This window comes from Lupinus angustifolius, chromosome LG08 (assembly GCF_001865875.1).
Source record: "Lupinus angustifolius cultivar Tanjil chromosome LG08, LupAngTanjil_v1.0, whole genome shotgun sequence".
Taxonomy (NCBI): domain Eukaryota; kingdom Viridiplantae; phylum Streptophyta; class Magnoliopsida; order Fabales; family Fabaceae; genus Lupinus; species Lupinus angustifolius.
In genome coordinates, this window is record NC_032016.1 from 17,244,459 (window position 1) to 17,267,887 (window position 23,429).

The 23,429-nt window shown below is 31.5% G+C and overlaps 3 protein-coding genes across 3 annotated transcripts; all 3 read left to right on the forward strand.

Moving 5' to 3' along the window:
- On the forward strand, positions 6,807–9,523 carry LOC109353945 (aspartic proteinase-like protein 2). Its single transcript, XM_019596300.1, has 4 exons — positions 6,807–6,912; positions 7,007–7,045; positions 8,767–9,046; positions 9,160–9,523. Exons 1-4 carry the CDS (start codon positions 6,807–6,809, stop codon positions 9,503–9,505), a joined length of 771 nt encoding a protein of 256 aa, XP_019451845.1. The 3' UTR covers positions 9,506–9,523.
- Positions 9,523–10,049, forward strand: LOC109353760 (aspartic proteinase-like protein 2). The gene is made up of 3 exons (XM_019596128.1): positions 9,523–9,651; positions 9,732–9,805; positions 9,921–10,049. The coding sequence occupies exons 1-3, from the start codon at positions 9,535–9,537 to the stop codon at positions 10,024–10,026; spliced, it is 297 nt and encodes a 98-aa protein (XP_019451673.1). The 5' UTR covers positions 9,523–9,534; the 3' UTR covers positions 10,027–10,049.
- LOC109354121 (serine carboxypeptidase-like 26) lies at positions 10,837–11,478 on the forward strand. The gene is made up of 3 exons (XM_019596474.1): positions 10,837–11,019; positions 11,167–11,261; positions 11,365–11,478. The coding sequence occupies exons 1-3, from the start codon at positions 10,905–10,907 to the stop codon at positions 11,377–11,379; spliced, it is 225 nt and encodes a 74-aa protein (XP_019452019.1). The 5' UTR covers positions 10,837–10,904; the 3' UTR covers positions 11,380–11,478.

The following is a 23,429-nucleotide window of genomic DNA, read 5'->3' on the forward strand; positions in this document are numbered from 1 at the left end:
CCTCGACGAGCATTCAAATTCATGTTTTCCGGGTCCTGTACCTCGATGAGCATTCAAAATCCACTCCTGACATACTAAGAGATAGAAATTAAAAAAATTATTGTATTTGTACTTACATTTATAATGCGTATTTAACTCCACTGCTATATATATATATATTATAAAAAGGCAAAACTAAACAAAAGTATTATTAGAGGTGAGCGGGACTCAATCTGACCCGTTTATCCAGTTTGGATCAATCATGATCAAATCCAAATAAAGTTAGGTTTCATTATGTCTAGAGCTGAGTTCGAGTTTAAAAATTTGACACATACAATATTTATGGTCGGGTAGGAAACAAACATGACTCAACCCGACTTCGTTCCATGATCATTCACTCATCATATTTTATGTGTCTTTATTCAATTGTGTACAAAGTAATGTCATCTCTTAGATTGAATGTATCACTAATTCTCTAATTTTTCATTATATTACATCATTACTAATATATATACATTATCATTTCATGTGTGAAATTGCGTATCCATCATAATAATAAGTAAAATGTTGAAAAAACTTTATCAAAAACAATATGTATTATATTTAGTTGGAACTATGGTCGAGTTCAAAGACTGACACAGTCAACATTTATGACTGGGTTAGCTTCAGATCTAAAGTTTTGCGTAGATTCAAAAAAAGACCTACCAATATTCAGGATCGGATAAGGGACAAATCTTATACGGTCTAACTCATGCTCACCCATAAGTATACAATAATTGAAGTAATATGACTTTTATATTTTAACTTGTGCAGCCGCCAAAACACATATAGAGTGCGTGGTGCCACATAAGCTGAAGTAAGCTAAAACAAGTAAGGGCAGTTCCATCAATTGGCAAAATTGAGTTACACTATATAAAGTTTTAAACCTTCCAACCCTCTATTTTGACTCTATCATTCTTCTTTGGATATATTCATATACTCACTTTCTATATCGCGGCTAGGGTTTTAGCATAACTTCTTCTTTAAGGTTGAGTTTAGTTGGGTAGAGTTAGAGAAGAGAGAAAAGAGGGAGAGAGAAGTAGAAGAGAAATGAGGAGTTCGACGTTAGAATTTATTCTAACAAAGCCAAGATGGGGAAAAGAAAGAATAACTTATTTACATGATTATTAGAAGTAAGTTGTAATTGGAATATTCTTGAAACCATTATACCGACGTTGATTGGTTCACTCATCAACAAAGCCGAGATGGCGAACAAAGAATAAAATTGAGTTCACTTTCACCCCTTTGGTTAAGAAGGGAGAAAGAAGGGAGAGAAGAAAAAAGTGGGTGGACCCACAAAATTTCTTTCCTTCCACTTATGAGAAGAAAGTGAGAAGAGAAAGAGAGAGTTTAGCTCGACAATGACCTGTTGTTTCAAATTGTGTCATAAACTATGTCACAAACCATATCAATTAAAAATGTTAATTAAAATTATAATAAAATTTATAATTTATAATTATAACATTTATTTTTAATTAATAATAAAACAACAGTTTTCTACCTCTTTTCTTTATTCTAGAGACATTTTTGTAATTTGAACCACAACATCATCACTTTCTATCCAACCAAACAAAAGAGAAAAAGAAGAAAATATTTCTTTCTATTCATTTTCTCTTATTCCTCTCTTATACCAAACATCACAAAAATCTACTCTATTTCTTTTCTTTATCTTTCTCACCTTTTTCTTTCTCGCCTATTTCTCTCTTCTCATTTTCTCTTTTCAATCAAACAAAGCCTAAAGGTATTCCTTCTCTCTATTCTTTATTCTAATATGAACGTCATAATTGATGCTTTCGATATCCTTTCGTATTAACTATCTGTTATTGTTTAATTCATCGATCATGGTTGATACTTCAATTTTAACTCGTTTATTTGTTCGATTGTGGTGGATAATTAACTTTTTATTATCATGTTTAATTTAATTTTCCACTTTGTTATTTGCTATGATCTATTATTTCTTATTGGACTGCTATTGCTTCCTCTTTATATACTCGTTTTGTTAGATTTATGGACACAATTCATTTATTGTTCTTGCATTAATTTCATTTTTCATTTGATGTGAGCAATAAGCTTGATGTGCGTAAGGACGAGTGTCTATCTCAGCCTCAAAGACCCCTTTTGATATGTTTGACTAGTTACTATGTCCTGATTATTATTCTTTTCTTATCATGATGAGAATTAAATGAATAACGTATTCATCTTTAGTTTTGGTTCTTGACTTGAGGCATTTTGTTGGTGAATCTATAATTTTGAAAGAGAATTTTACATTGAGGTCAAAATATCAAATTGAGTATTTATTGTTAAAATGTTCAGATCATCTATGATTCCTGTATTATCCCATGTTCCATTCATAGCAATGCTAAGGAAGTTTGTGTTGATGCCCAAATCAGCTTTGGCATTTAGTATTGCGGCATCAGTGTTAGGCCAAGTTATTGGATCAAGAGCAGAGAGGTAAAGGCTGAAGGCACTTGCTGCGAGAAACTCTCATGTTGTTGGTTCAGCACAGTTACAAGTTGTTGAAACAAAACAGAAACAGAGGCACAATTACAAGATGTTAAAAGTACGAATATGTATGTCTTATTTAAAAATTCATTTGTACTTTTTCTTTATGCCCTATGTAATGGGCTTAAAACATAAGTAAATAAATTAAAATGAAGTGTAAAATACTTAGGATTGTGTAAAGCTATGTGTTTTTCTTCAATTCATTGCAAACGCTCATAAAATTATGCTTCGGCAAAAGGGAAAATACGAAAGTTTAGCAAAGCAGTCACTCTAACTAATATGAAAGTTACAATTTTCAATTTTACTAACCTGTTGACTTAAACAAAAAAACTACAATATAGCTGATAAGTTATAAACAGTGTTGATAAAACCGTACCGGTTATCAAACCTGTCAAGGTACTCGTATAATGGTACAGTGATTCAATCGGTGGTTCAGTAATTAAACTACATGCCGATTAAACCGGACATACCTACTTATATTTTTATATATTTAAACTTATAACAAAAAAATTCCAAATAGGTACATACTCGAATTCATAATCCATATTCATAATCTACTCAAAATTCACATAAACAAACAACTTTAAGTCTTTAAGATTTTCAAAGTCTAAATTACAAAACATATATCAATCCAAAGTATCACTTAACAACCGCAAAATATAAATAAATGACACAAGTTCACAACTCACTCTAGAAAACAAATAAATTTGGAGTTTTAACATTTAACACCAAGGAGTCAAAATTGTCTCATATCGCTATTATATTTTTGCACCAAATCCTATCTTACAGATAGTACTCCAAGATTACACAAATGTCACTGAGATTACACATGAATGTTAGGAACCAAAAGATGTAATCTAAGTGTACCTTGGAAGCATGTGTCTTAAAGTGTTGAAGAAATGTTAGAAAGATGGGTCACCTTGTAATGAGTTTTAAAGTTTTTTTTCAAAAAAAAAAATGTATATAAACTGGCCGGTTTAGTCAAATACCGGCCGGTTCACCAGTTTTGACCGATTTTGATACTTGACCGGTTCAACATCTGTACCGTATCGATTAGGGGTCTGGTTCACCGGTTTTCCGGTTGAACTGACCGGTATGGTACGGTTTTTACATCATTGGTTATAAACAATAAAGAATAGCTTATTAAAAGCAATTTTGTATTTTTCAATTAGTTAACACTTAAAATTAGTACTTTACTTTTTGTTAAATAATATTAGCTCTAACCTTTTTATAGGATTTTTTTTAAAAATAATTGATTTTAGACCTTTTTTATACAATTTCGTTCTGGTTTTTTATACAACTAATATATTATTCATCATTCATATATATTCACAATGTTTATGCACAAATTATTTTCTCTTTCTAATTATATTCATTGATTCTGTTACAGTAATACTCATTAATTAAATGGAAAAAGTAAATATGTGAATCATAATAATGAAGATGATTTTAGAAATATATATCTAATTTTTTATATTTAATGAAGAATATAATATTTAGTATAATTGGGGTAAATATTTATATACAATTACTATATTATCCATCATTTATTTATATTATTTTTTGAATATTAAATGATAATTAAAAATGAATCATGGATAATAACTTATCAATATATAAAACTTTTAATATTCAAAATGCTGATATAAGAAAAAATTAATATTTAAAGTGGGTAGTTAGTTTTGGGCCTTCAATTAGCTATATTATAGAGTTTAAAGTTCATGCATATATATTGTTGGTGTAAATTTTTTTTTGCACTTATCATCTACCATTTATTTGTATTACTTTTATTTGAGAATTGACATAATTAATATATGAATGGTGGATAATTTACTAACAGTGTAAAAAACAGCTACACCGTTAGTGTATACATGTTAAACCTTATTTTATAAATTTATAACTGAGTTCTCTTTAGGAAATGCAAGCATGCATGCGAGCAATGATGTAAAAACCGTACCGTACTGGCCCGTTCGATTGAAAAACCGGTGAACCGGATCCCTAATCGGTACGGTACAGATGTTGAACCAGCCAAATCTCAGAACCGGTCAAAAACTGGTCAAAACCGGTGAACCGACCGGTATTTGACTAAACCAGCCGGTTTATACACATATTTTTTTTAAAAAAACTAAGAAACTTATTACAATGTGACCCATCTTGCCAACCATTCTTCAAGTCATATGTTTCCAAGGCATACTTAGATTACACATTTTGGTTCCTAACATTCGTGTGTAATCTCAGTGATATTTGTGTAATCTTGGAGTACTGTCTGAAGATAGGATTTGGTCCAAAAATATAATCTCGATATGAGACAACTTTGACTCCTTTGTGTTAAATGTTAAAACTACAAATTTATTTGTTTTATAGAGTGAGTTGTGAACTTGTGTCATTTATTTATATTTTGCAGTTGTTAAGTGATACTTTTAGATTGATATATGTTTTATAATTTAGACTTTGAATCTGTTAAAGACTTAAATTTTTATATATATATATATATATAAATATAGGCAGGTATGTCCGATTTAACCGGGATGCGGTTTAATTACTTAACCACCTGTTGAACCACTATATCATTGTACCAGATCGATTTGATAACCGATACGATTTTAACACCGCATGCGATAACTCTTTATCTCTTTCTTCTCTTTTGCGCCTCCTCTCCCACTGTGAATAACTAAGATGGTGAATGACAACAAAAACAACACCAAGTTCATTAACATCAACCTTTATCCTATTTCTACATTCTGTAGTGATATTCCAACAATTCAACTTTTGCTTTTCCTTCTTCCAAAAATGGTGACATCTTTTTTCCCCAATGGATCTTCCATTTGGGGAAAGAAACCATTCAGTTAAGCAATCTAACGTTGAATTACATTGATAGACTATTTTCAGTGTAAAAAGAAAATATATAGACTATTTTCTCTTTCTATTAATTAATTCTATTACCAAAATACTAATTAATTAAAAAAGTAAAAATAGGAATAGTAATGAAGGTAACTTTATAAATGGGATAATATATGTAATAAAACAGTAAAAGTTTTATATAATGGGAGTCAATTATCTATCATTTATTTTTAATTAGTAACTCTTAATAAAAATGAATGTTGAATTATATTGATAGTATATAAATGTTACACCCATTTTAATATATTTAGTGAAACAAACTATATTAACTAAACTACTTAATTTTGATAAAAGAATTAATATTTGAAGTACGTCAAATTTTTGGGTTGTGAAATGCACAGCGTATATATCCATCCAGTAGCTCTATATTATAATAATGAAATAGAAATAATTCTCCCAAAATGTTATCCCATCTTCTGTTCTAATCAATTAGATTTTTTCATCTTATTAAAAAAATCATCATGAAAAGTTTGTAAAATAACTTAGCAAAACAATGATTTCTGATTTTATTTTAATGGAACACAGTCTAATTGGGTTTAGACAGGAGAGAAAAGACATGATGCATGTTGCAACTCTTTGTCTCTCTCAGTCTCTTGTGCCATCCAACCATACATTTCCATTCTCTTCTCTTTAGTAAATTTTAGCCACGCCGATAAAGTAAAATGAAATTATTTAAGGCACAGCAAAAGAAAAGAAGAAACCACTTTGGCTTTATTACATGAATGAAGAAGAGATTCATATCATCTGGTCTAGTGTTCTTGTAATGGTAATGCAAGTAGCATGCATGTGAGAACTCTTTATCTCTTTCTTCTCTCTTGCGCCTTCTCTCACACTCTGAATAACCAAAATGGTGCATGGAAACAAAAACAACACCAACTTCATGAACATCAACCTTTATCCTATTTTTGCATTCCGTAGTGATATTCCAGAAATTCAACTACTTTTGCTTTTCCTTCCTTCCAAAAATGGGGCATTTTATTTTTTCAAAGGAACATCCATTTGGGGAAGGAAGCCATCCGGTTAAGCAATGTAACGTTTCCTCAGTTGTTGTATAAATGAACATTTCAAGTTCTTCACTCTACACAATTAATCTCAGAACTCAGAAGGATTTCAAGGTTATGTTCTGCCCTGCCTCCCTTTCTTGTTTCTCCTTTATGTTTAATCTATGTTTGATTGTGTTATACTGTTATTTATTGGAAGTGTATAACAAATATTGTCTCTGTAACAGATTGATACTCCTCTAAGAAGAAACATGGCAATGGCATACTCAACTGTTAACCCCTCCTTTACATCAATATTGGCTGTTTTTCTCTCCTTGTTGGTGTTCTTCATGCTCGTTTCTGCAGCTCCCAACTCTTTAATGCTGAAATGGTCATTTCCCAACCATGGAATGGAGCTCAACAAACTTCGGGAAATGGACTTGCACAGACATCGAAGAAGGCCACAACCCCATGTTGTCAGCCCCCCAGTCCACAGATCCACTCAAATTGGGTAATGAATTCTGTTTATGCTCTTTTGTGTTTAACATATTAATTTGTGCATATTACCCCTTTTACTTACATTTGAAATGTATGGCTTAATGCAGGCTTTATTATACAACTGTGTATTTGGGTTCTCCTCCGAGGTAATTCCATGTGGATATTGACACTGGAAGTGATATTCCATGGGTAAATTGTGTCTCATGCATTGGTTGTCCTCTAATAAGTGGGCTCCCAGTAAATTCATTCTTCCTAATTTGTAAATTAGTTTTTAATTGTATAACATTGTCAATATCTATTTTTGTCCGACCTATAAAAAACTTGAACTAATTTTTTATAGCATCAAGTAACCACACAACACCATGATAACCACTCTTCCATACAACACCATGATAACCAAAAAATAAATATTCATTGTAAACAATAGCAACCTAGTTGAAAGGAAAATTGAGGACACAGATGGGTATACAATATTTTTCAATTCTCAAACATCATTAACCATAGACAATATAATAAAGCCATAATAAGGAGAAAAAGCAAAAAGGCCAGAAAGTGTACTAAAGACATATTCCTTTTATGACAAGACATACATGTTATAATATTACATATACTCTTCATATTAAAATCACAAACATTCTTAAGGTGTCTCTACTCACTGCTATTTACAAGAAGGACATATATATCATAATCATATACATTCATAAGCATTTTTACAATGGTCAAATAAAAAACAATATAATATCCCATTGGTAAATTGAATAAAAAAACAACATCATTTTAACTTCGGAAACATAATTGTCATCTATATATATCCATAATATATACTGAAAAATAAACTTGCAATAGTCATAGAAATTCCCTCTTTAGGTTTTGTTCCTAGCCATTTGCATAATTCATTTGGACCCTCACTCAACCAATGGAAAGCCCACATCAACCATCATAATGATAAGTTAATTTATAAATTAAATTAGGATTCTATTTATTTGTTTTTATTATATGATTCCTCTAATATTAATTAATTGTTACGGTTGGTATTTGACAAAAAGTAATAGTCTTCGACAAAAATTTAACTTGTAAATCTGAAAAGGAATAGTATTAGTTAATATATAATTCCTTTTGTTTGAAAAATAAGTTAATTTAATTTAAAATAAAAATATTATAATAGTAGTTTGGAATTTAATAGTGAGATTACAACTTATATTATATCTTTCTTCTCGCTTCGAGCCGAGAACTTTAATAATTTAAAATGACTTTTAATAAAAAATTGTTTTTTCATAAAATGCATACACACAATATTATTTTTCTTTGCTTACAAATTTTTTATAACTTTTGGGAATTATTCAAAGGAAGGAGACAGATCGTGGTAATACTTCTTGTCCTCATATCGTTCTTGAACGGTAGCGTTACAATGCTTCTTTTCACTCGATTAATTCCTAAATTAACAATAAATAACCAAAAAATATTATAATTAATTTCAAACCTCTTTGAAATGAGATGCGGTGCGGATATTAGTTTATGTTGCTTCACCATTTTCAAAGAGATAATTATTTTACCACCAAACCATTTTAAAACCATAACTACGTAGTTTTAATTCCATTATTGCATCTAGGGATATGTAAGAGCAAGATTTTAATGAATTTAACTTAAATAAGTCAAGGCTATTTAGTTCATGGAATTAGTTAGGGTAACGTTTAATTAAAATGCCATTTTATCCTAATTTGGACTTCATTTGAGTTTTCCACCTTTTAACCGCAAAAGACGTGGTGGCGACTACTAAAGATGTGTCGAAGCCAAAAATTAGGACACGACAGTTGACGACTCCTAAAGATGTCACGTAGCCAAAAATCGGGGTTTGACAAACATTAAGATCAATATCTTCATTGTTTGCTTTTGTTACATATTACACTCAACTATTTTGACCCTGAGAGTTCATCGACTTCATCAATTATCTCTTGTTTAGACCACAAGTGTAGAAGTATTGCACATTTACGAAATGTAGCTTGTCCCATCGACAACTATTGTAGCTTTGAAGTGCAATACATAGAAGGTAGCATGGCATCGGGCTACTTTCTTTCCGATGTAATGCATGTGGCCAATATTGTAGAGGGATCAGTGACACCAAATTCTTCTGTGCCATTATTTTTTGGGTAAGTTAGCATGAGTTTTAGATAATTTAAAATAAATTTCATATTATTTTTGTTTTTAGTTGCTTCTAGTTTTTTAAACTTTGGAAATGCTACCTTGTTGTATAATGGATCAGTTGTAGCAATCTCCAGACTGGGAACTTGACAATGTGTGTGAGAGCGATTGACGGGATATTTGGGTTTGGAAGACATGAGATGTCTTTCATCTCGCAACTCCACTCAGAAGGAGTAGCTCCAAAAATATTCTCTCATTCCCTCAAAGGAGATAATAACGGTGGGGGCATACTAGTTCTTGGTGAGGTTGCGGAGCCAAATATCATCTATAGTCCCTTATTCCAAAACAATAAGTTTGTCTTATCTAGAATAAATTATGTATATTGGAATTACTTGAGTGAAACTTGTCAGAAAATATTTACACTAATAACTTATTTGGAATATATTTCAGGTCTCATTACAATTTAAATTTGGAAAGTATCACTATCAATGGGCAGATGTTGCAGATTGATCTGAATGTTTTTAAAACATCAAGGAACAAAGGTGTCATCATTGATTCTGGATCAAGTTTAGCACATTTTGTCGAAGGGGTCTACAATCCCATTGTTGACGAGGTGAGTTTTTCACGTGCTTCATGTGTTTTTCTTTTTTCGGGATTTATCAATAATTAATGACAAGTATATTACTTTTGTAAATTACTCGTACAATTCCACGATCTATAGGCACCACTGATTACAATGGATTTCGCTGTTACTTGGTAACCACCAGGTTAAGTTAAACTACTTATATATCTTTGTGGATAATTTCCTGACTTTTTTTAATTGACTGCATATTAAAAATACAGAATTTTCTAACACTTTATAAACAATTCTTTCTTTTCTAGTGTGTTGAGTGTCACTAACATTTTTCCTCTGGTAAGTCTGAATTTTGCTAACCATGCATCTCTGGGTTTAAGACCACAAGATTACTTTTACCTTTTCCACAAGTAAGTATTTAAGCTTCAACTTTCTCATAATTACATCAATTAATATATTCCTTTTTATGTTATCTCATTATTGTGATGATGACTTGTGCGTTTCAGTTTGGTGATGGAATGTGGTGCCTTGACTTTCTCAAAACCCAAGATATAACAATTCTAGGAGGTATGTTGACACTCAAAAGTATTATTTTTTAACTTATTTAGAATCAATTTAAAAGTATTATTCTATTAGTGGCTATGCAATCTCTTCTTTAAGATTAAAATACTGACGATAATACATCTTTTCTCACATACATTGTATTAAAAGATAAGATTGTTGTCTATAATCTTGTTAAACAACGAATTGGATGTACTAGTTATAACTGTAAGTTTCACTTAACCTACACTATTATAAAGTTATATGAGCTAAGAGTGTCGAATATAATTAAATCAAATATTAGGGCTATCTTTGATTCTCTGTAACTTAGTTTTGACATATTCAATTTAAATTTATCGATATAGGTTCATTGCTAATTAATGTCTCTACTCCATCAAGTGGAAAAGGCAGAATGAAAAGGGAGAAGGAAGTTTACACTTGACAATGGTCTTAACTTTCTTCACACAAGTGATATTCATATTGATATAGTTATTAGACCCTTTAGAAGAAGTATTTTGATAATCATGTAACTAAATAATTGTTATTACTAACAATTACTATAGACTAGTATTTATATTTCTAGAATGTAATAATTTGGATGATATTGACTCTTGCATTCCTATCAATGAAGAAATAAATGTTATTATGTTATTTGTTCTTAGGAGTAGTGTTAGAACCACAATTACTCCTTTTGAGGCCAATTCTGTTTATGAGTCTTGGACCACAGTCAAGGCCACTAGTGTTGTGGCTTAATGGGTGGTCCTGGATGCTCCTCTGTTGCTCATGGTGCATCTGAAGAAATTGGTCCTTTTCGCATTAGGTCTGATGGCAAATCACTGTACTTGAATCCTTATGCTTGGAACAATTGTAAGTCTAATTCCCATCTAGAACAAAGTTTGTCTCTCTTTACTATGCAATATGTTTCTGTATTTGGTTTATGGCAAGATAAGGGCTTTTATTGCTGATATTCTTGTTGCAATGTATCTTTATGTTTAATTGTTCTGTGAATTGCAGTGGCGAATATACCATTCATTGATTCTTCTGCTACTGTGGTTTTTCATATCCGAATAAAACAACAGATTTCTATACATTTGGTGACCAGAAAACAGGTAATATAGTTGTGATATTTCTTAAGTGTTGTTAGTGGTGATGGAGAACTTGCTCATTCCACTAGTTGTTTGTTTCAGCAATTATAATTTATCATTTTGACAGGATCATGTGTATTAGGGATCTGTTTTTTCTGACTTTGCAGCTGAAGATGCATATATATTTCTCTTTAGTTGGTTTGAAAGATTTCCTCAGTATAAGCATAGAGAATTCTACATTGTTGGATGTGATACCCTTATTTAAAATATATATATATATATATTCTTTAATGAAAGAAGAATTTATACCAATTAATAGTTATATTTTCTGCACTTTAAAATTTGTTATCGCAATTATTTAAAGATAAATGTTGTGCTCTTATCAGTCACTTCTATAATATTAGTTCTTGAGAATATAAAACTTGCATTACCATTTTTCTTGGCACATCTTTTTTTTCTTTCTAAAATCAGACTTGCATTTATATAAAACTTATTCAATGAATTTTTGACATTGTATAAAATATTATTACCAGTAAAGAAAAAAGAATAAATAATGATCAAAGACAATAAATAATAATTATATTTAATCCTGTAGTTTCATTTATGGCATTTCAACTTTTTTAGACAAACATTTTGTAAATTATTAATTGTGGATGAGTACATGAGTTGATTTCGAATTTAAATTTTTTTATTATACGTTTCTACTGGTCTAATTTTGTTAATTTATTGTTAGTTAATATTATTTGTTTACCTATCCTTTATATTTTTGTGCAAAGTATAGGTAGTCACACTAAGGTCACTAATAGTTTACATTTTTAACACTTTGAAAGTTTCTATATCATTTATTCAAGGATAAATATGTTTCTCTAAATGGACAAAGACTAATTATATTAAAAAGTTGGTATAATTATGTAAGACCTCATCGTATCTGTATATATCATACAATAACGAATGTTAATGTTTAATACTCGGCTCTAGTCACCACAGTTTATAGAACTTCAACAGAGAAAAAAGTGAAAGGACCATATTTATCATAAGAAAATAGGTAAAACTTGAATGTAAAAATTTAAGCGAAAATGATATATTAAAACAAACCGTGATGAACAAATGAGTCATCGTTAATTATAAAAAAAATACATAAACGTTTCAACAAAAAAGTCTCATGTAATCATTCTACATCATTTATTATTATTACTTGTGGAATATGTGAGTCTAAAATAGTTTTTAATTATCAGTCACATTTTAAATTCATCTCATTTTTTATATTGATAACAAACCATGATTTTAACTCTACCTTAAGTGTGATAATAAAATACAATGATTACTTGAATAAATCATATATGGTATGTAATAAATAACAAAAGCAAGAACTCAAATGTTGTATAATTTTTTTTGTGCAAAATAATAAAAATGTGAAAATAAAAATTATTTACGAAAGTAAAAAATTTATCCAGTAAATTATGGGCCACTTGTAGCTCATACATATGGTTATCCCAATTAATACATATATACGATATTTGTTGGGAAATATTATCACTATATCTGGAATATTTTAATTTTTTACCTATATGGTCATGCTTATAATAATCAAACATTTATTCTAAAATATTAGTTACTAAATACACAGTAGTACTCTAGCAATCATGTCAATCACTTTCTATGTATTTTTAACAAAAATATACAATTTTATTATCAACAAACCAAAAAGAATAAGTAAGTCGGTTTGGGTTCTCAAATAAATGGAGGAAATGGGTCAATGCTTGTCTTTCCTTAACTTCTATGTCTGTTTTGATTAATGGAAGTCCAACGGAGCAATTTTCTGTTTCAAGAGGTATTAGACAGGGGATCCTATGGCGCCTTTCCTGTTTTTTATTGTAGCGGAAGGATTTGTTGGTTTGGTTAGAAGAGCTAGATCCATTGGTGTTTTTGACGGATTCAAAATTGGTCGAGGTGATGTTGAAGTGTGTGATCTTCAGTTTGCAGATGATACTATTATTGTTTGCAAATTATCAGATATCAACCTTTGGTGCTTGAAGACAATCTTAAGATGTTTTGAGTTAGTTTCGGGTTTGAAGATCAATTCAAACAAAAGTTCTTTATTTGGTTTAAAGTTATATGAGTCTTCTATTTCAGCAGCGGCTAATTTTTTGTATTGTAAGGTTGGTTCTATCCCTTTTCTTTATTTGGGTATTCTTGTAGGGGCAAACCCAAGGAAAATATCTACTTGGCAGGGTATGATTGAGGTGATTTCTAAGAGGCTAGCTGCGTGGAAATGCAAACACATTACTTTTGGAGGGAGATTAATTCTGCTGAATTCCGTGCTATCCAATATCCCTACTTATATGCTTTCTCTTTATAAAGTCCCAAAGAAAGTCTTAGCTAAAATTGTTAGCTTGCAGCGGAAATTTCTTTGGGGGAATAAGAGAGGTGGTAAAGGTGTTGCTTGGGTGGCTTGGGCGGATGTTTGTAAACCAAAGGAGTTTGGTGGTCTCGGTGTTAGAGATCTCTCTCGTTTTAATGACACACTTTTGGGGAAATGGAGATGGCATAGTCTTCAGCAAAGTGAGGCTTTTTGGGCCAAGGTAATTAATTCAAAATATGGCTCTGACTTTAGTGTTTATAGCAATAATTCTGCCTCGAGATGGTGGAAGGATCTGGGGAAAGTAGGATCTTCTACTGGAGAAGGAGACGTGTGGTTTGTTGATAATGTCTGGAAGGAAATTGGGAATGGTCTTCAAACTCTCTTCTGACATGATATTTGGGTTGGCACTCAGAGTCTTAAGGTAGTTTATCCCAGATTGTTCAATCTGGCTCAAAACCAGAATGCTTGGGTGGGAGACAATGGCCATTGGGATGAGGAAGTTTGGGTTTGGGATTGTATGTGGAGGAGAAGCTTATTTGGTAGAGAGGAGACTCTTGCTATGAATTTGTATGTTTTGATTCAGAATCATTCTTGTAAAAGGAATTTTGTGGATACCTGGAAATGGGGGTTAGATGGCTCTGGCGATTATGTGGTTCAATCTGCCTACTTGACTCAGCTGAATCAACAATCATCTCCTTTAGGTAACGTTTTAAAAAAGTGTTGGATTAACTGTGTTCCTTCAAATATCTGTTGCTTTGTTTGGAAGTTGTTGAGAAGAAGGCTTCCAACGAAGGATGAGCTATTTAAACGAAATATTATTCTCAGGATTAGCGATATGACGTGTCTGTTATGCAATAATCATGTTGAGTCTATTGATCACCTGTTTTTATCTTGCGATTTTGTTACAAGTGTTTGGAAAAGTTTCTACTCTTGGCTGCAGATTCCCTGTACACTTCCATCTACAATTTTTGATCTTTTCAATCTGCATGACTCGTTTGGAAGAGGAATTAATGCTAACCTGTGGCGCTTGCTTTGATTTGCGGTGGTTTGGTCTATTTGAATTATGCGAAATGAAGCGATTTTTCCCGAGAAGACTCCAAGCTTTGTGCATTTATTTGATGTAATTCAAACTAGATCTTGGATTTGGTTTACCACCAATGTTACAAACAACACGTCTTCTTTATATTTTGCAAATTGGTGTATGGACCCAAAAATTTGTATCATTCTAAGTTCTAAGAAGATCATTAATTGATCTTTTTCTTGTATTGGGTGGGCTCCCCTTGTGCTCATTTTAATACATTTTTCCTTATCGAAAAAAATTGGGGAGGAACATATAAAATAACAAAAGTTACTTACATTTCGTGCTGTTTTATAACATAAGGCATTGGAACTTTTTTAGACAAACAATTTTTAAATTGTGATTTCTCAAGGAGTAAATAAATAGACTTCAATGTTCAAAAACAGTTTTACAGATTTCTAAATCTATAATTTTGTTTATTTATCGTCAATTAATATTTTTGTTATTTATCCTTTATATTCTTGTAAAAAGTATAAGAAATCACACTTATATATATATATATAGCAAGGAACTCTATTACAAAACATCTATCAAATAAACAATTATATCTTTTATTTGTTTCTAATAAAATTTTCTTTTGCCAATAACAAATAATTATATAATAAATTAGGTCAATTGAGTAGAGGAATTGAACTCCTTATATTATATATATATATATATATATATATATATTTTGTTTATAATTTATTTTAAGTTAGGTTAATGAATGCCATTAGGAGTCATGACATCCATCATTAAATTAAATAACAGAAATTTATTAAGGAAAGTGCAATATTGAATATATAATATTATATATTAAATACACGCCTTATTGAAATTTTTTTCCTGACAAATTCTTACTTTTGAATATTTACTTAGTTCTCATTAAGATAATTTGCAATGCTGCTGTATATTTTATTGTGCTTTGAAACACGTATATTATTCCAGAATGCAATATAGTATTAGAGGTTACAAGGAGCTATAATATCTCCATACAAATTATAATTAAGGTAAATATATTTACAGGAACTCGAAATTTGAATTAATTATGAACAAGTACCCACAATTTGTGATGAATAGGTTTACCACACATGTCTAATATCTTACTCTGGTCTTTGATTTTTTGTGTGTCTTGTATATCTATATATCTACAAATGGCTATTTGCCATGTAATTTTTTTTTCTTTAACTTATAAAATATATTGTTGCATATAGCAATAACACGAGAAATACAAATATATAATTTGAAAAAGAACCTTGTATTAATTAATGTGCATGTATATAGTATTATAATGTGTGTGGATTGCTATGTACACCATTTCTTCCTATTTAACGCTATCTTGCTAGGGAAAACATACATTATCACATAATTAGTATAACTAACACATGTGATTCATTTATCAGAAAAATAGACATGAACATAAAAGATAGTTATTAGCAGTAAGGATAAAATTGTATATTTAGCTATTAATGTTTTCTTGAAATTCAAAAAGTGTAAATAAATATGAAAAATAGGTTCACAAAAGAACAATTAAACAGGACCCAAATTATATGTGTTGATGTTGATCTATATAATAATATAACATGTGAGTATATTAAGCCTTTTCAATTTATAGTATTCATAAAAATAAGTGATAAATTCAATACGTTTAGATCATGAGTCCTTCATATTTTTGAAAATTTATTTGTTTTACTAGAGATCCTTTAACTAAAAATATATAGTCACACACTTGCAGAATATTAAGTAAAATTGATTATACATCTCAAATGTCAACCATTATATTTTGGAATCATATAGTCTTATGAAGTGAAGATATATGTCTATGAAAAGCTTTTAACATATAGATTTTAAAGTGTTTTTAAACAAGAAAATTATGAATTATTACACTCACCCTTTACATCATATTTTATCATTGGAATCTGTTAGGGGTGTTTGAAATATGTTATTATATGAAGTCCCACATTGCCTAGAATGAGAATAGAGTAGAATATCAATGTTATATATTGGACTCAAGTCCCTTGTTATAATGTGCACCAGATATAAGCACCAAATAGAAACACCCCATGGGCATGTGGACTCATGGGTGTGCTAGGGTTTGTAATCCTATTTTCTAATAATATCTTGGTAGCCGCTCAACGCTCCCGGGGACGTAGACACAATTGGCTGAACCCCGTTAACAAATTCTTTTGTTTCTTCTCTTATATTTATTCTATGCCTTTATTTGATTTCTTGTGGCCAACGCTGTGCAACGATCGCTTCCGCTGCACCAACAATTGGTATCAGAGCCAATTGGTAGATGACTCTTAACCCATACGTCAGATAATGGCTAAAGAGGGTGAAGACGTGATGGCTAGACAAGGTGCGTCAAAGGTAATGACAAAGATAGAGTAGATGAGTTGAAGGAGAAGAGAACATGACAGAATTGTGGTGTGGGCGTTGTATATGTTGATCCAGAATCCCAGAAATTCATGATGTATTGGGTTAGGATCAAGGTGGAGATAGAGACAGAGGCGTTGAGTTAGATGCTGACAATATCTCTCTAGATGTTGAGAGAATGTTCTCATTGGAGATGACAAAGAGAATATCCTAATGGCGTGTGTGAGACGTCATAGTGAAAGATATTAATTGTTAGCAGATCCATAAAAGCACAAGGGCGATGGCTTACTTTGATGTAGGGTGTGACATGGGCATTGGCTTTGATGCAAGTTGTAACACGAGCATTGGTAGATATGCAGATGTGTGACATGGGCATTGGCTTGGATGCAATGATGTGACACAGACATTAGTTAGCATTGACGAATGGTGTGTGCTGTGGGTATACTCCTTATGGTGGAGTATGATAGTTCTTTTGAACTAGGATTGTCGGAGTAGACAATGGTGGTAGCGGTTGAAGCTTTCCAAGGAAGCTCCAATGTTCCTAGCAATAGGTGGCTAGGCGGCGTGTTCCATTTGATGGCGGTACGGGAAGCTGCACTACAAGTTTAGAGAGCTAGGCTCTTGGTAACATCGTCAAGGATACTCGGAAGGTCTATGCTATAGGGGAGCAATTAAAGAGATTGATAACATCGTCAATGATACTCAGAAGGTCTATGCTATAGGGGAGCAATTAAAGAGAATTAGACATTGAACAGGGTGAAGTCATGTATTCGCTAAGGTGGAGATTCTTGTTTAGATTTCCTAAGGAGCGAGATATTCATCTATTTTAGTCAAGGTGGAGATTGTTGGGGATGTTTGAAATATGTTATTATATGAAGTCCCACATTGCCTAGAATTACAATAGAGTAGAATATCAATGTTATATATTGGACTCAAGTCCCTTGTTATAATGTGCACCAGATATAAGCACCAAATAGAAACACCCCATGAGCAGGTGGACTCATGGGTATGCTAGGGTTTGTAATCCTATTCTCTAATAATATCTTGGTAGCCGCTCAACGCTCCCGGGGACGTAGGCACAATTGGCTGAACCCCGTTAACAAATTCTCTTGTTTCTTCTCTTCTAATTACGCTATGCCTTTATTTGATTGCTTGTGGCCAACGCTGCGCAACGATCGCTTCCGCTGTACCAACAGAATTTTCAGTACTAGAGAGGATCTGAGCTCATATAATCATGTTTGACATGGTTAATGAGAATTATGATTTTCAGTACAAAATTAAATTAATTTTGAGATTAACATTATTCACAAAAGATAGGACATGTTACCCATATCTATACTCAATTTTTATTTAAATGAAAAGATCCATAAAAAGATTATGCATAATGTTAAAAAGTTGATATTTTATTCAACATTTTCATAAGCTTATATATATAAATTTTAATATTAAGTGATAATATCACTTAAATCTTCTACTAAATCCAATATTGAAATATGAATAGAGGTTTGATAATTTTTTCAAATATTTTATTCAGACATAATTTAAAATGTTGTATAAATACTTTGTTTTTCCTTTTTTTTGGATGGTAATTATATATTTCTCAGATCATATATGGGTCTACTTTTTTTCAAAAAGGAAGAGCTTGCTTTTGTGTCACAATTTCAATTGGACTATATAGTATTGGATATCATATGGATTATGTTAATATGTAATCCTTATGTATATAAGATTATGATTATGGAAAATGTTAAAATCTTAAGTTTTATTTAACATTTCACGACTTTATAAATTTTAATCTTACATAATATGATAATAAGATGTAATCCTTTCTTATTGACACTTTATTACTCCAGCACACACTTTTTGATACTCAGTTTTGAGATGCTTGGCTGTGGATTTTGTCAAACATAATACGTATTAATACATTTGCATCCAGGGCCATAAAGTTTTTCACACTGTATATTTGCGCTACAAGGAAAATGTATAATTGGACCTAACGCATCTGATTCTTTGCACATATCTATATTCACATAAATAATACATGAACAAGAAATTTGTATTGTACAACACAAGAAACTTTGGCTGAATAATTAGAGTATTATGAAAGTAATTTAGGATATAGAATATGATTCATACATTTGGACAAGAGACATAATGATAATTGAAAGTAAAATAAAATTTCTAACCTGATGACAAGATGAAAACCAAAACAAAAGCCAATTTAACAATAGGCATCCTCACACTCAATAATTTTTTCACACTTCACACTTGATCAATTTAGAGATCTTGAATGGATATCACAATTCAGTGGAACCCTCTTTATATAGTGATGAGGGTGTTACAACTTCCAAAAGATGAGTCACATTAATTAGTAATTTAAATTTTTAATATTAAAAAATTTGTTGTCTCATTTATTCTTAGATAAATGTGTTGCTTTGAATTGTCAAAGACTAATTATAACAAGAAGATGATATAATGACTCAAGATCTCAGTATATTCCTAGATATTGTTCAATATCAAATTCTTATGCTTAATATTAGGGTCGATACTGACTTTTATAGGCCATTCGCGAAGAATAGGTGATATATATACCTTATTTATCATAGGAAAATATATGAAATTTGAATGTCAAATTAAAACGAAAATGAGAGTTAAAAGCAAGTCATGATGACAACAAGAATGAGTTGTCATTCATTATGTAAAGAATTTAATTATATAAAATAACTTGAAATTCCATTTCAACAAAAAAAAAGTCTTACAAAAACTGTGAGGAAATGTAATACATTTTCTCAATTATTATTGTTAATGGTTATAGACTTGATTCCAAGATATTTAATTTTTAGTCATATTCTTAATGGACCTTGGATGATCTCATATTTAATATGACCTTTAATCTTTGGTCACATTCTTAATCACCTTTACTTTTTTCTGTCACATTTTCTATGGAGATCATCTAGTCGAGTATAACTTTTTATTTTTAGTCACATTCTTAATAAATTCATATGTGGAATACATTAATTAATAAAGGCAAGAAAGTAAAGATAGTAGTGAGTTTTTCTATATAAAAATAAATATTATTTCTGTATTTGATAAAGTTGGCCCTCCATTAGTTATGGGTCATGTGTGGCAAACTTGTCACACATGCATAGGTCTGGGCATGTTAATACTTATAAATAATACTTGTTGGGAGGAGATAATCATTCATTAAAAAATATATTAGTTCATTACCTATAAGGTGAGTGATACCCTTATTCCAAAAAAAAGATATATTCTTTAATGAAAGAAGAATTTATACCAATTAATACTTATATTTTCTGTAACTTAAAATTTGTTATCTCACTTATTTAAAGATAAATGGAGTGCTCTTATGTCACTTCTATAATATTAGTTCTTCAGAATATAAAACTTGCATTACCATTTTTATTGGCACATTTTTTTTTTTAAAATCAAACTTGCATTTATATAAAACTTATTCAATGAGTTTTTGACATTGTATAAAATATTATTACCACTACAGAAAAAAGAATAAATAATGATCAAAGACAATAAATAATAATTATATTTAATCATGTAGTATCATTTATGCCATTTCAACGTTTTTAGACAAGCATTTGGTAAATTTTTAATTGCGGATGAGTACATGAGTTGATTTTGAATTTAATTTTTTTTATTATACATTTCTGCCGGTCTAATTTTGTTTATTTATTGTTAGTTAATATTATTTTTTACCTATCCTTTATATTCAAAAACTAAATAAGAATTACCTAAGTGGAAGGCTCTACTAGGGTTAGGTTCCAACTTTTTTGGAACTAACTGCAAATCACCATGTGCACTCAAGACCCACTGTTTCCTTGGAATTTTCTCGGTGGAATGGATGATTCTTGTATTAATTTAAACCACGATGTTGCTCCCCCTACAACAACCAAAATTTCTTTCGCTCAGGCCTAAAAAGGAGTTGATGATTTGAGCATATGACAACTGACACAACCTTGTGTCAAAGGTGATGCCATAGCCATCAAGATTCTGGAAGCAAATTACCAAGCGAGCTTGCAAAGATGCAAGAACCACTTACATGGAAAACTCATTTTGGCTAAAGATGATTACCCTTTCAAGTTCACGGATCTAAAAGCTAAGTTCTCTTCAATGTGGAACATGGTGGGGAAATGGAGTGTTATCTCCTTAGGAAGGGGTTTATACGATTTCTCCTTTGCTTCAGTGGAAGATATGAGGAGCATTTGTGCTATCAAATCTTGGAATTTAAAGCCAGGGATCCTTCATTTATCCCTTTGGACTCCTGAATTTAATCCATCTTTACAAAAAGCACTCACTCGCAATGCTAGATTAAGATCCATGGCCTTTCATTGGAATATTGGAGCCTGAGAATCATCTTCTCTATTGTTGGAGGGATTGGTACTCCTATCTCTTTGGATGAGGCTACTCACAATAGAACTTTTGGGCATTTTGCTAGAGTTTTGGTGGAAATTAATCTTAAGAATGACATGCCATACCAAATTCTGGTTGAAAGAGAAGGCTTTTCCTTCTTTGTGTATACTGTTATGAAAACTTACATGATTTCTGCTTGGGATGTTTGTTCATTGGTCATTTAGCTTCTAACTGTAGGAAATCCAAAAGGGATATAACTATAGAAGCTCCAAAACACATTCATAGGAAGGAAAAGGTCACTCATATACATCTTTGGTTACAAAAATTGATGTATAATCATTGATCTTGACATTGATAAGTCAACTCAGGTCAATATAGTAGGTCTAGAAAAAGTTGGGTTGTCTCCGAATTTGGAGGTTATTGGTGAAGAGTCTTCTGAAGAGGACATGATGGAGGATAAAAGTGATAGTATAGTGGAGAGGGTTATGGTAGAGAGGCTTGACTCAAGGTTCACCCTCTTAGCCTCCCAACCTCTTGATGACAATTTTATAGTTCAATCCATATATGAAATGGTAAATCCTATTGCTGCTAGAGACTTGCAGATAGTTGTCAGACTTTGGGTTGAGGATAAGATGGAAGTTGAAGAAAAAGAACAACTCAGAGAGAGTGTACTATACCCGTAGGGGTGGTTACTTACAATATGCTCAATGATAATTCTCTATTGGAATTGCAGGGGGTTTAGGAATGACAAAACTCGATTAGTCTTACAAAATCTATGTTTAGTTAATAAGCCTGATTTGGTTTTTTTATCAGAGACCTTAATAATTGATGAGGATCTCCACCCTCGGTTCTAGTCTGGATTGAACCTCAAGCTCTTTGCCAAGAATGATAGATCCCCTTTGATTCCTAACTTATGGGGATCATTCAGTTTGGATCTGAACCCCACAATCATAGCTCTTTCTCATCAGCAAATCACTATTTCTTTAGTAGCTAATGAGCACTTGGTTTTTGTGTGTGCAATGTATGCTCATACTTAGTATATCCATAAATGACTTTTATGAGCTGAGATTAAGTCCTTGATGAGTAGTAATCCTGGTCCCTGATGCTGCATAGGGGACTTTAATGTGGTCATGGGGGCTAATGAGTGTAGGGGAGCCAATAACCCTGCCAGGCTGCCCATTGAGGAGTTTAAGGTGTTCTTTGATGAATCTAATCTTATCAATTTGATAACCAGAGGTGCTGAGTATACCTAGACCAATAGAAGAAGAGGAGTGGCTCTCACTGATAAGAGGCTTGAAAAAAGTATTTGTAATGAGAGATGACTTTCCATTTGGACACAAGTTTTTTGTTGTACTCTGCCAAGAATAGCTTCTTATCATCACCCCTTGCTTCTGAAGGCTTCCTTTAGCTTGACTTCTAAGTAAAGTCATTTCAGGTTTCATAGGATGTGGCTAAATCATTTAGACTGTAGAAGAGTGGTGCTTGAGGCTTGGCAGACTCCCTTTATTGGATTCCCCATGTATAGGGTGTCTTACAAGATGAAAATTCTAAAAAGAAAGCTTAAAATGTGGAGTTCTAATGTTTTTGGTAGTTTACATGTGCTTGTGCAAAATGCAATGAATTCGGTTGAAGCCATACAAGGGTGCATTAATAATCTGGTCCTTATTAAGACCTCTTAAATCAGGAAATCTTGGCTCAAAAGGATTTGATTTATGCTTTGAAAGTGGAAGATGATTTCTGGATGGAAAAAGCCAGGCTGAATTGGCATGTTAATGGTGATAGAAATACTGCTTTCTTTCACAGGATGACAAAAATTAGACAAACTGCTAAAACTTTAGCAATTCTAAAAGATGGGGATTTGGTGTTGTCTAGCCAAGATGAAATAACAAATCATGCATTGAGATATTTCTCTAACCTCTATGCTTCTTCTAACATCACATGTCCAAATCATTTGATTGGTTCTGTCATCCCTAACCTTGTGGTTGAGGAGGATAATACTCACCTAACCAAGCTG

What these genes read in the sequence shown, in the direction of transcription:
- LOC109353945 (XM_019596300.1), top strand. Translation starts at nt 6,807, where the DNA reads ATGGAATGGAGCTCAACAAACTTCGGGAAATGGACTTGCACAGACATC. An exon ending in CACAGATCCACTCAAATTGG is followed by an intron (nt 6,913 to 7,006) that starts GTAATGAATTCT and finishes GGCTTAATGCAG; the next exon opens with GCTTTATTATACAACTGTGT. An exon ending in TCTGTGCCATTATTTTTTGG is followed by an intron (nt 9,047 to 9,159) that starts GTAAGTTAGCAT and finishes ATAATGGATCAG; the next exon opens with TTGTAGCAATCTCCAGACTG.
- LOC109353760 (XM_019596128.1), top strand. Translation starts at nt 9,535, where the DNA reads ATGTTGCAGATTGATCTGAATGTTTTTAAAACATCAAGGAACAAAGGT. An exon ending in ACAATCCCATTGTTGACGAG is followed by an intron (nt 9,652 to 9,731) that starts GTGAGTTTTTCA and finishes TTACTTTTGTAA; the next exon opens with ATTACTCGTACAATTCCACG. An exon ending in TGTTACTTGGTAACCACCAG is followed by an intron (nt 9,806 to 9,920) that starts GTTAAGTTAAAC and finishes TTTCTTTTCTAG; the next exon opens with TGTGTTGAGTGTCACTAACA.
- LOC109354121 (XM_019596474.1), top strand. Translation starts at nt 10,905, where the DNA reads ATGGGTGGTCCTGGATGCTCCTCTGTTGCTCATGGTGCATCTGAAGAA. An exon ending in TCCTTATGCTTGGAACAATT is followed by an intron (nt 11,020 to 11,166) that starts GTAAGTCTAATT and finishes TGTGAATTGCAG; the next exon opens with TGGCGAATATACCATTCATT.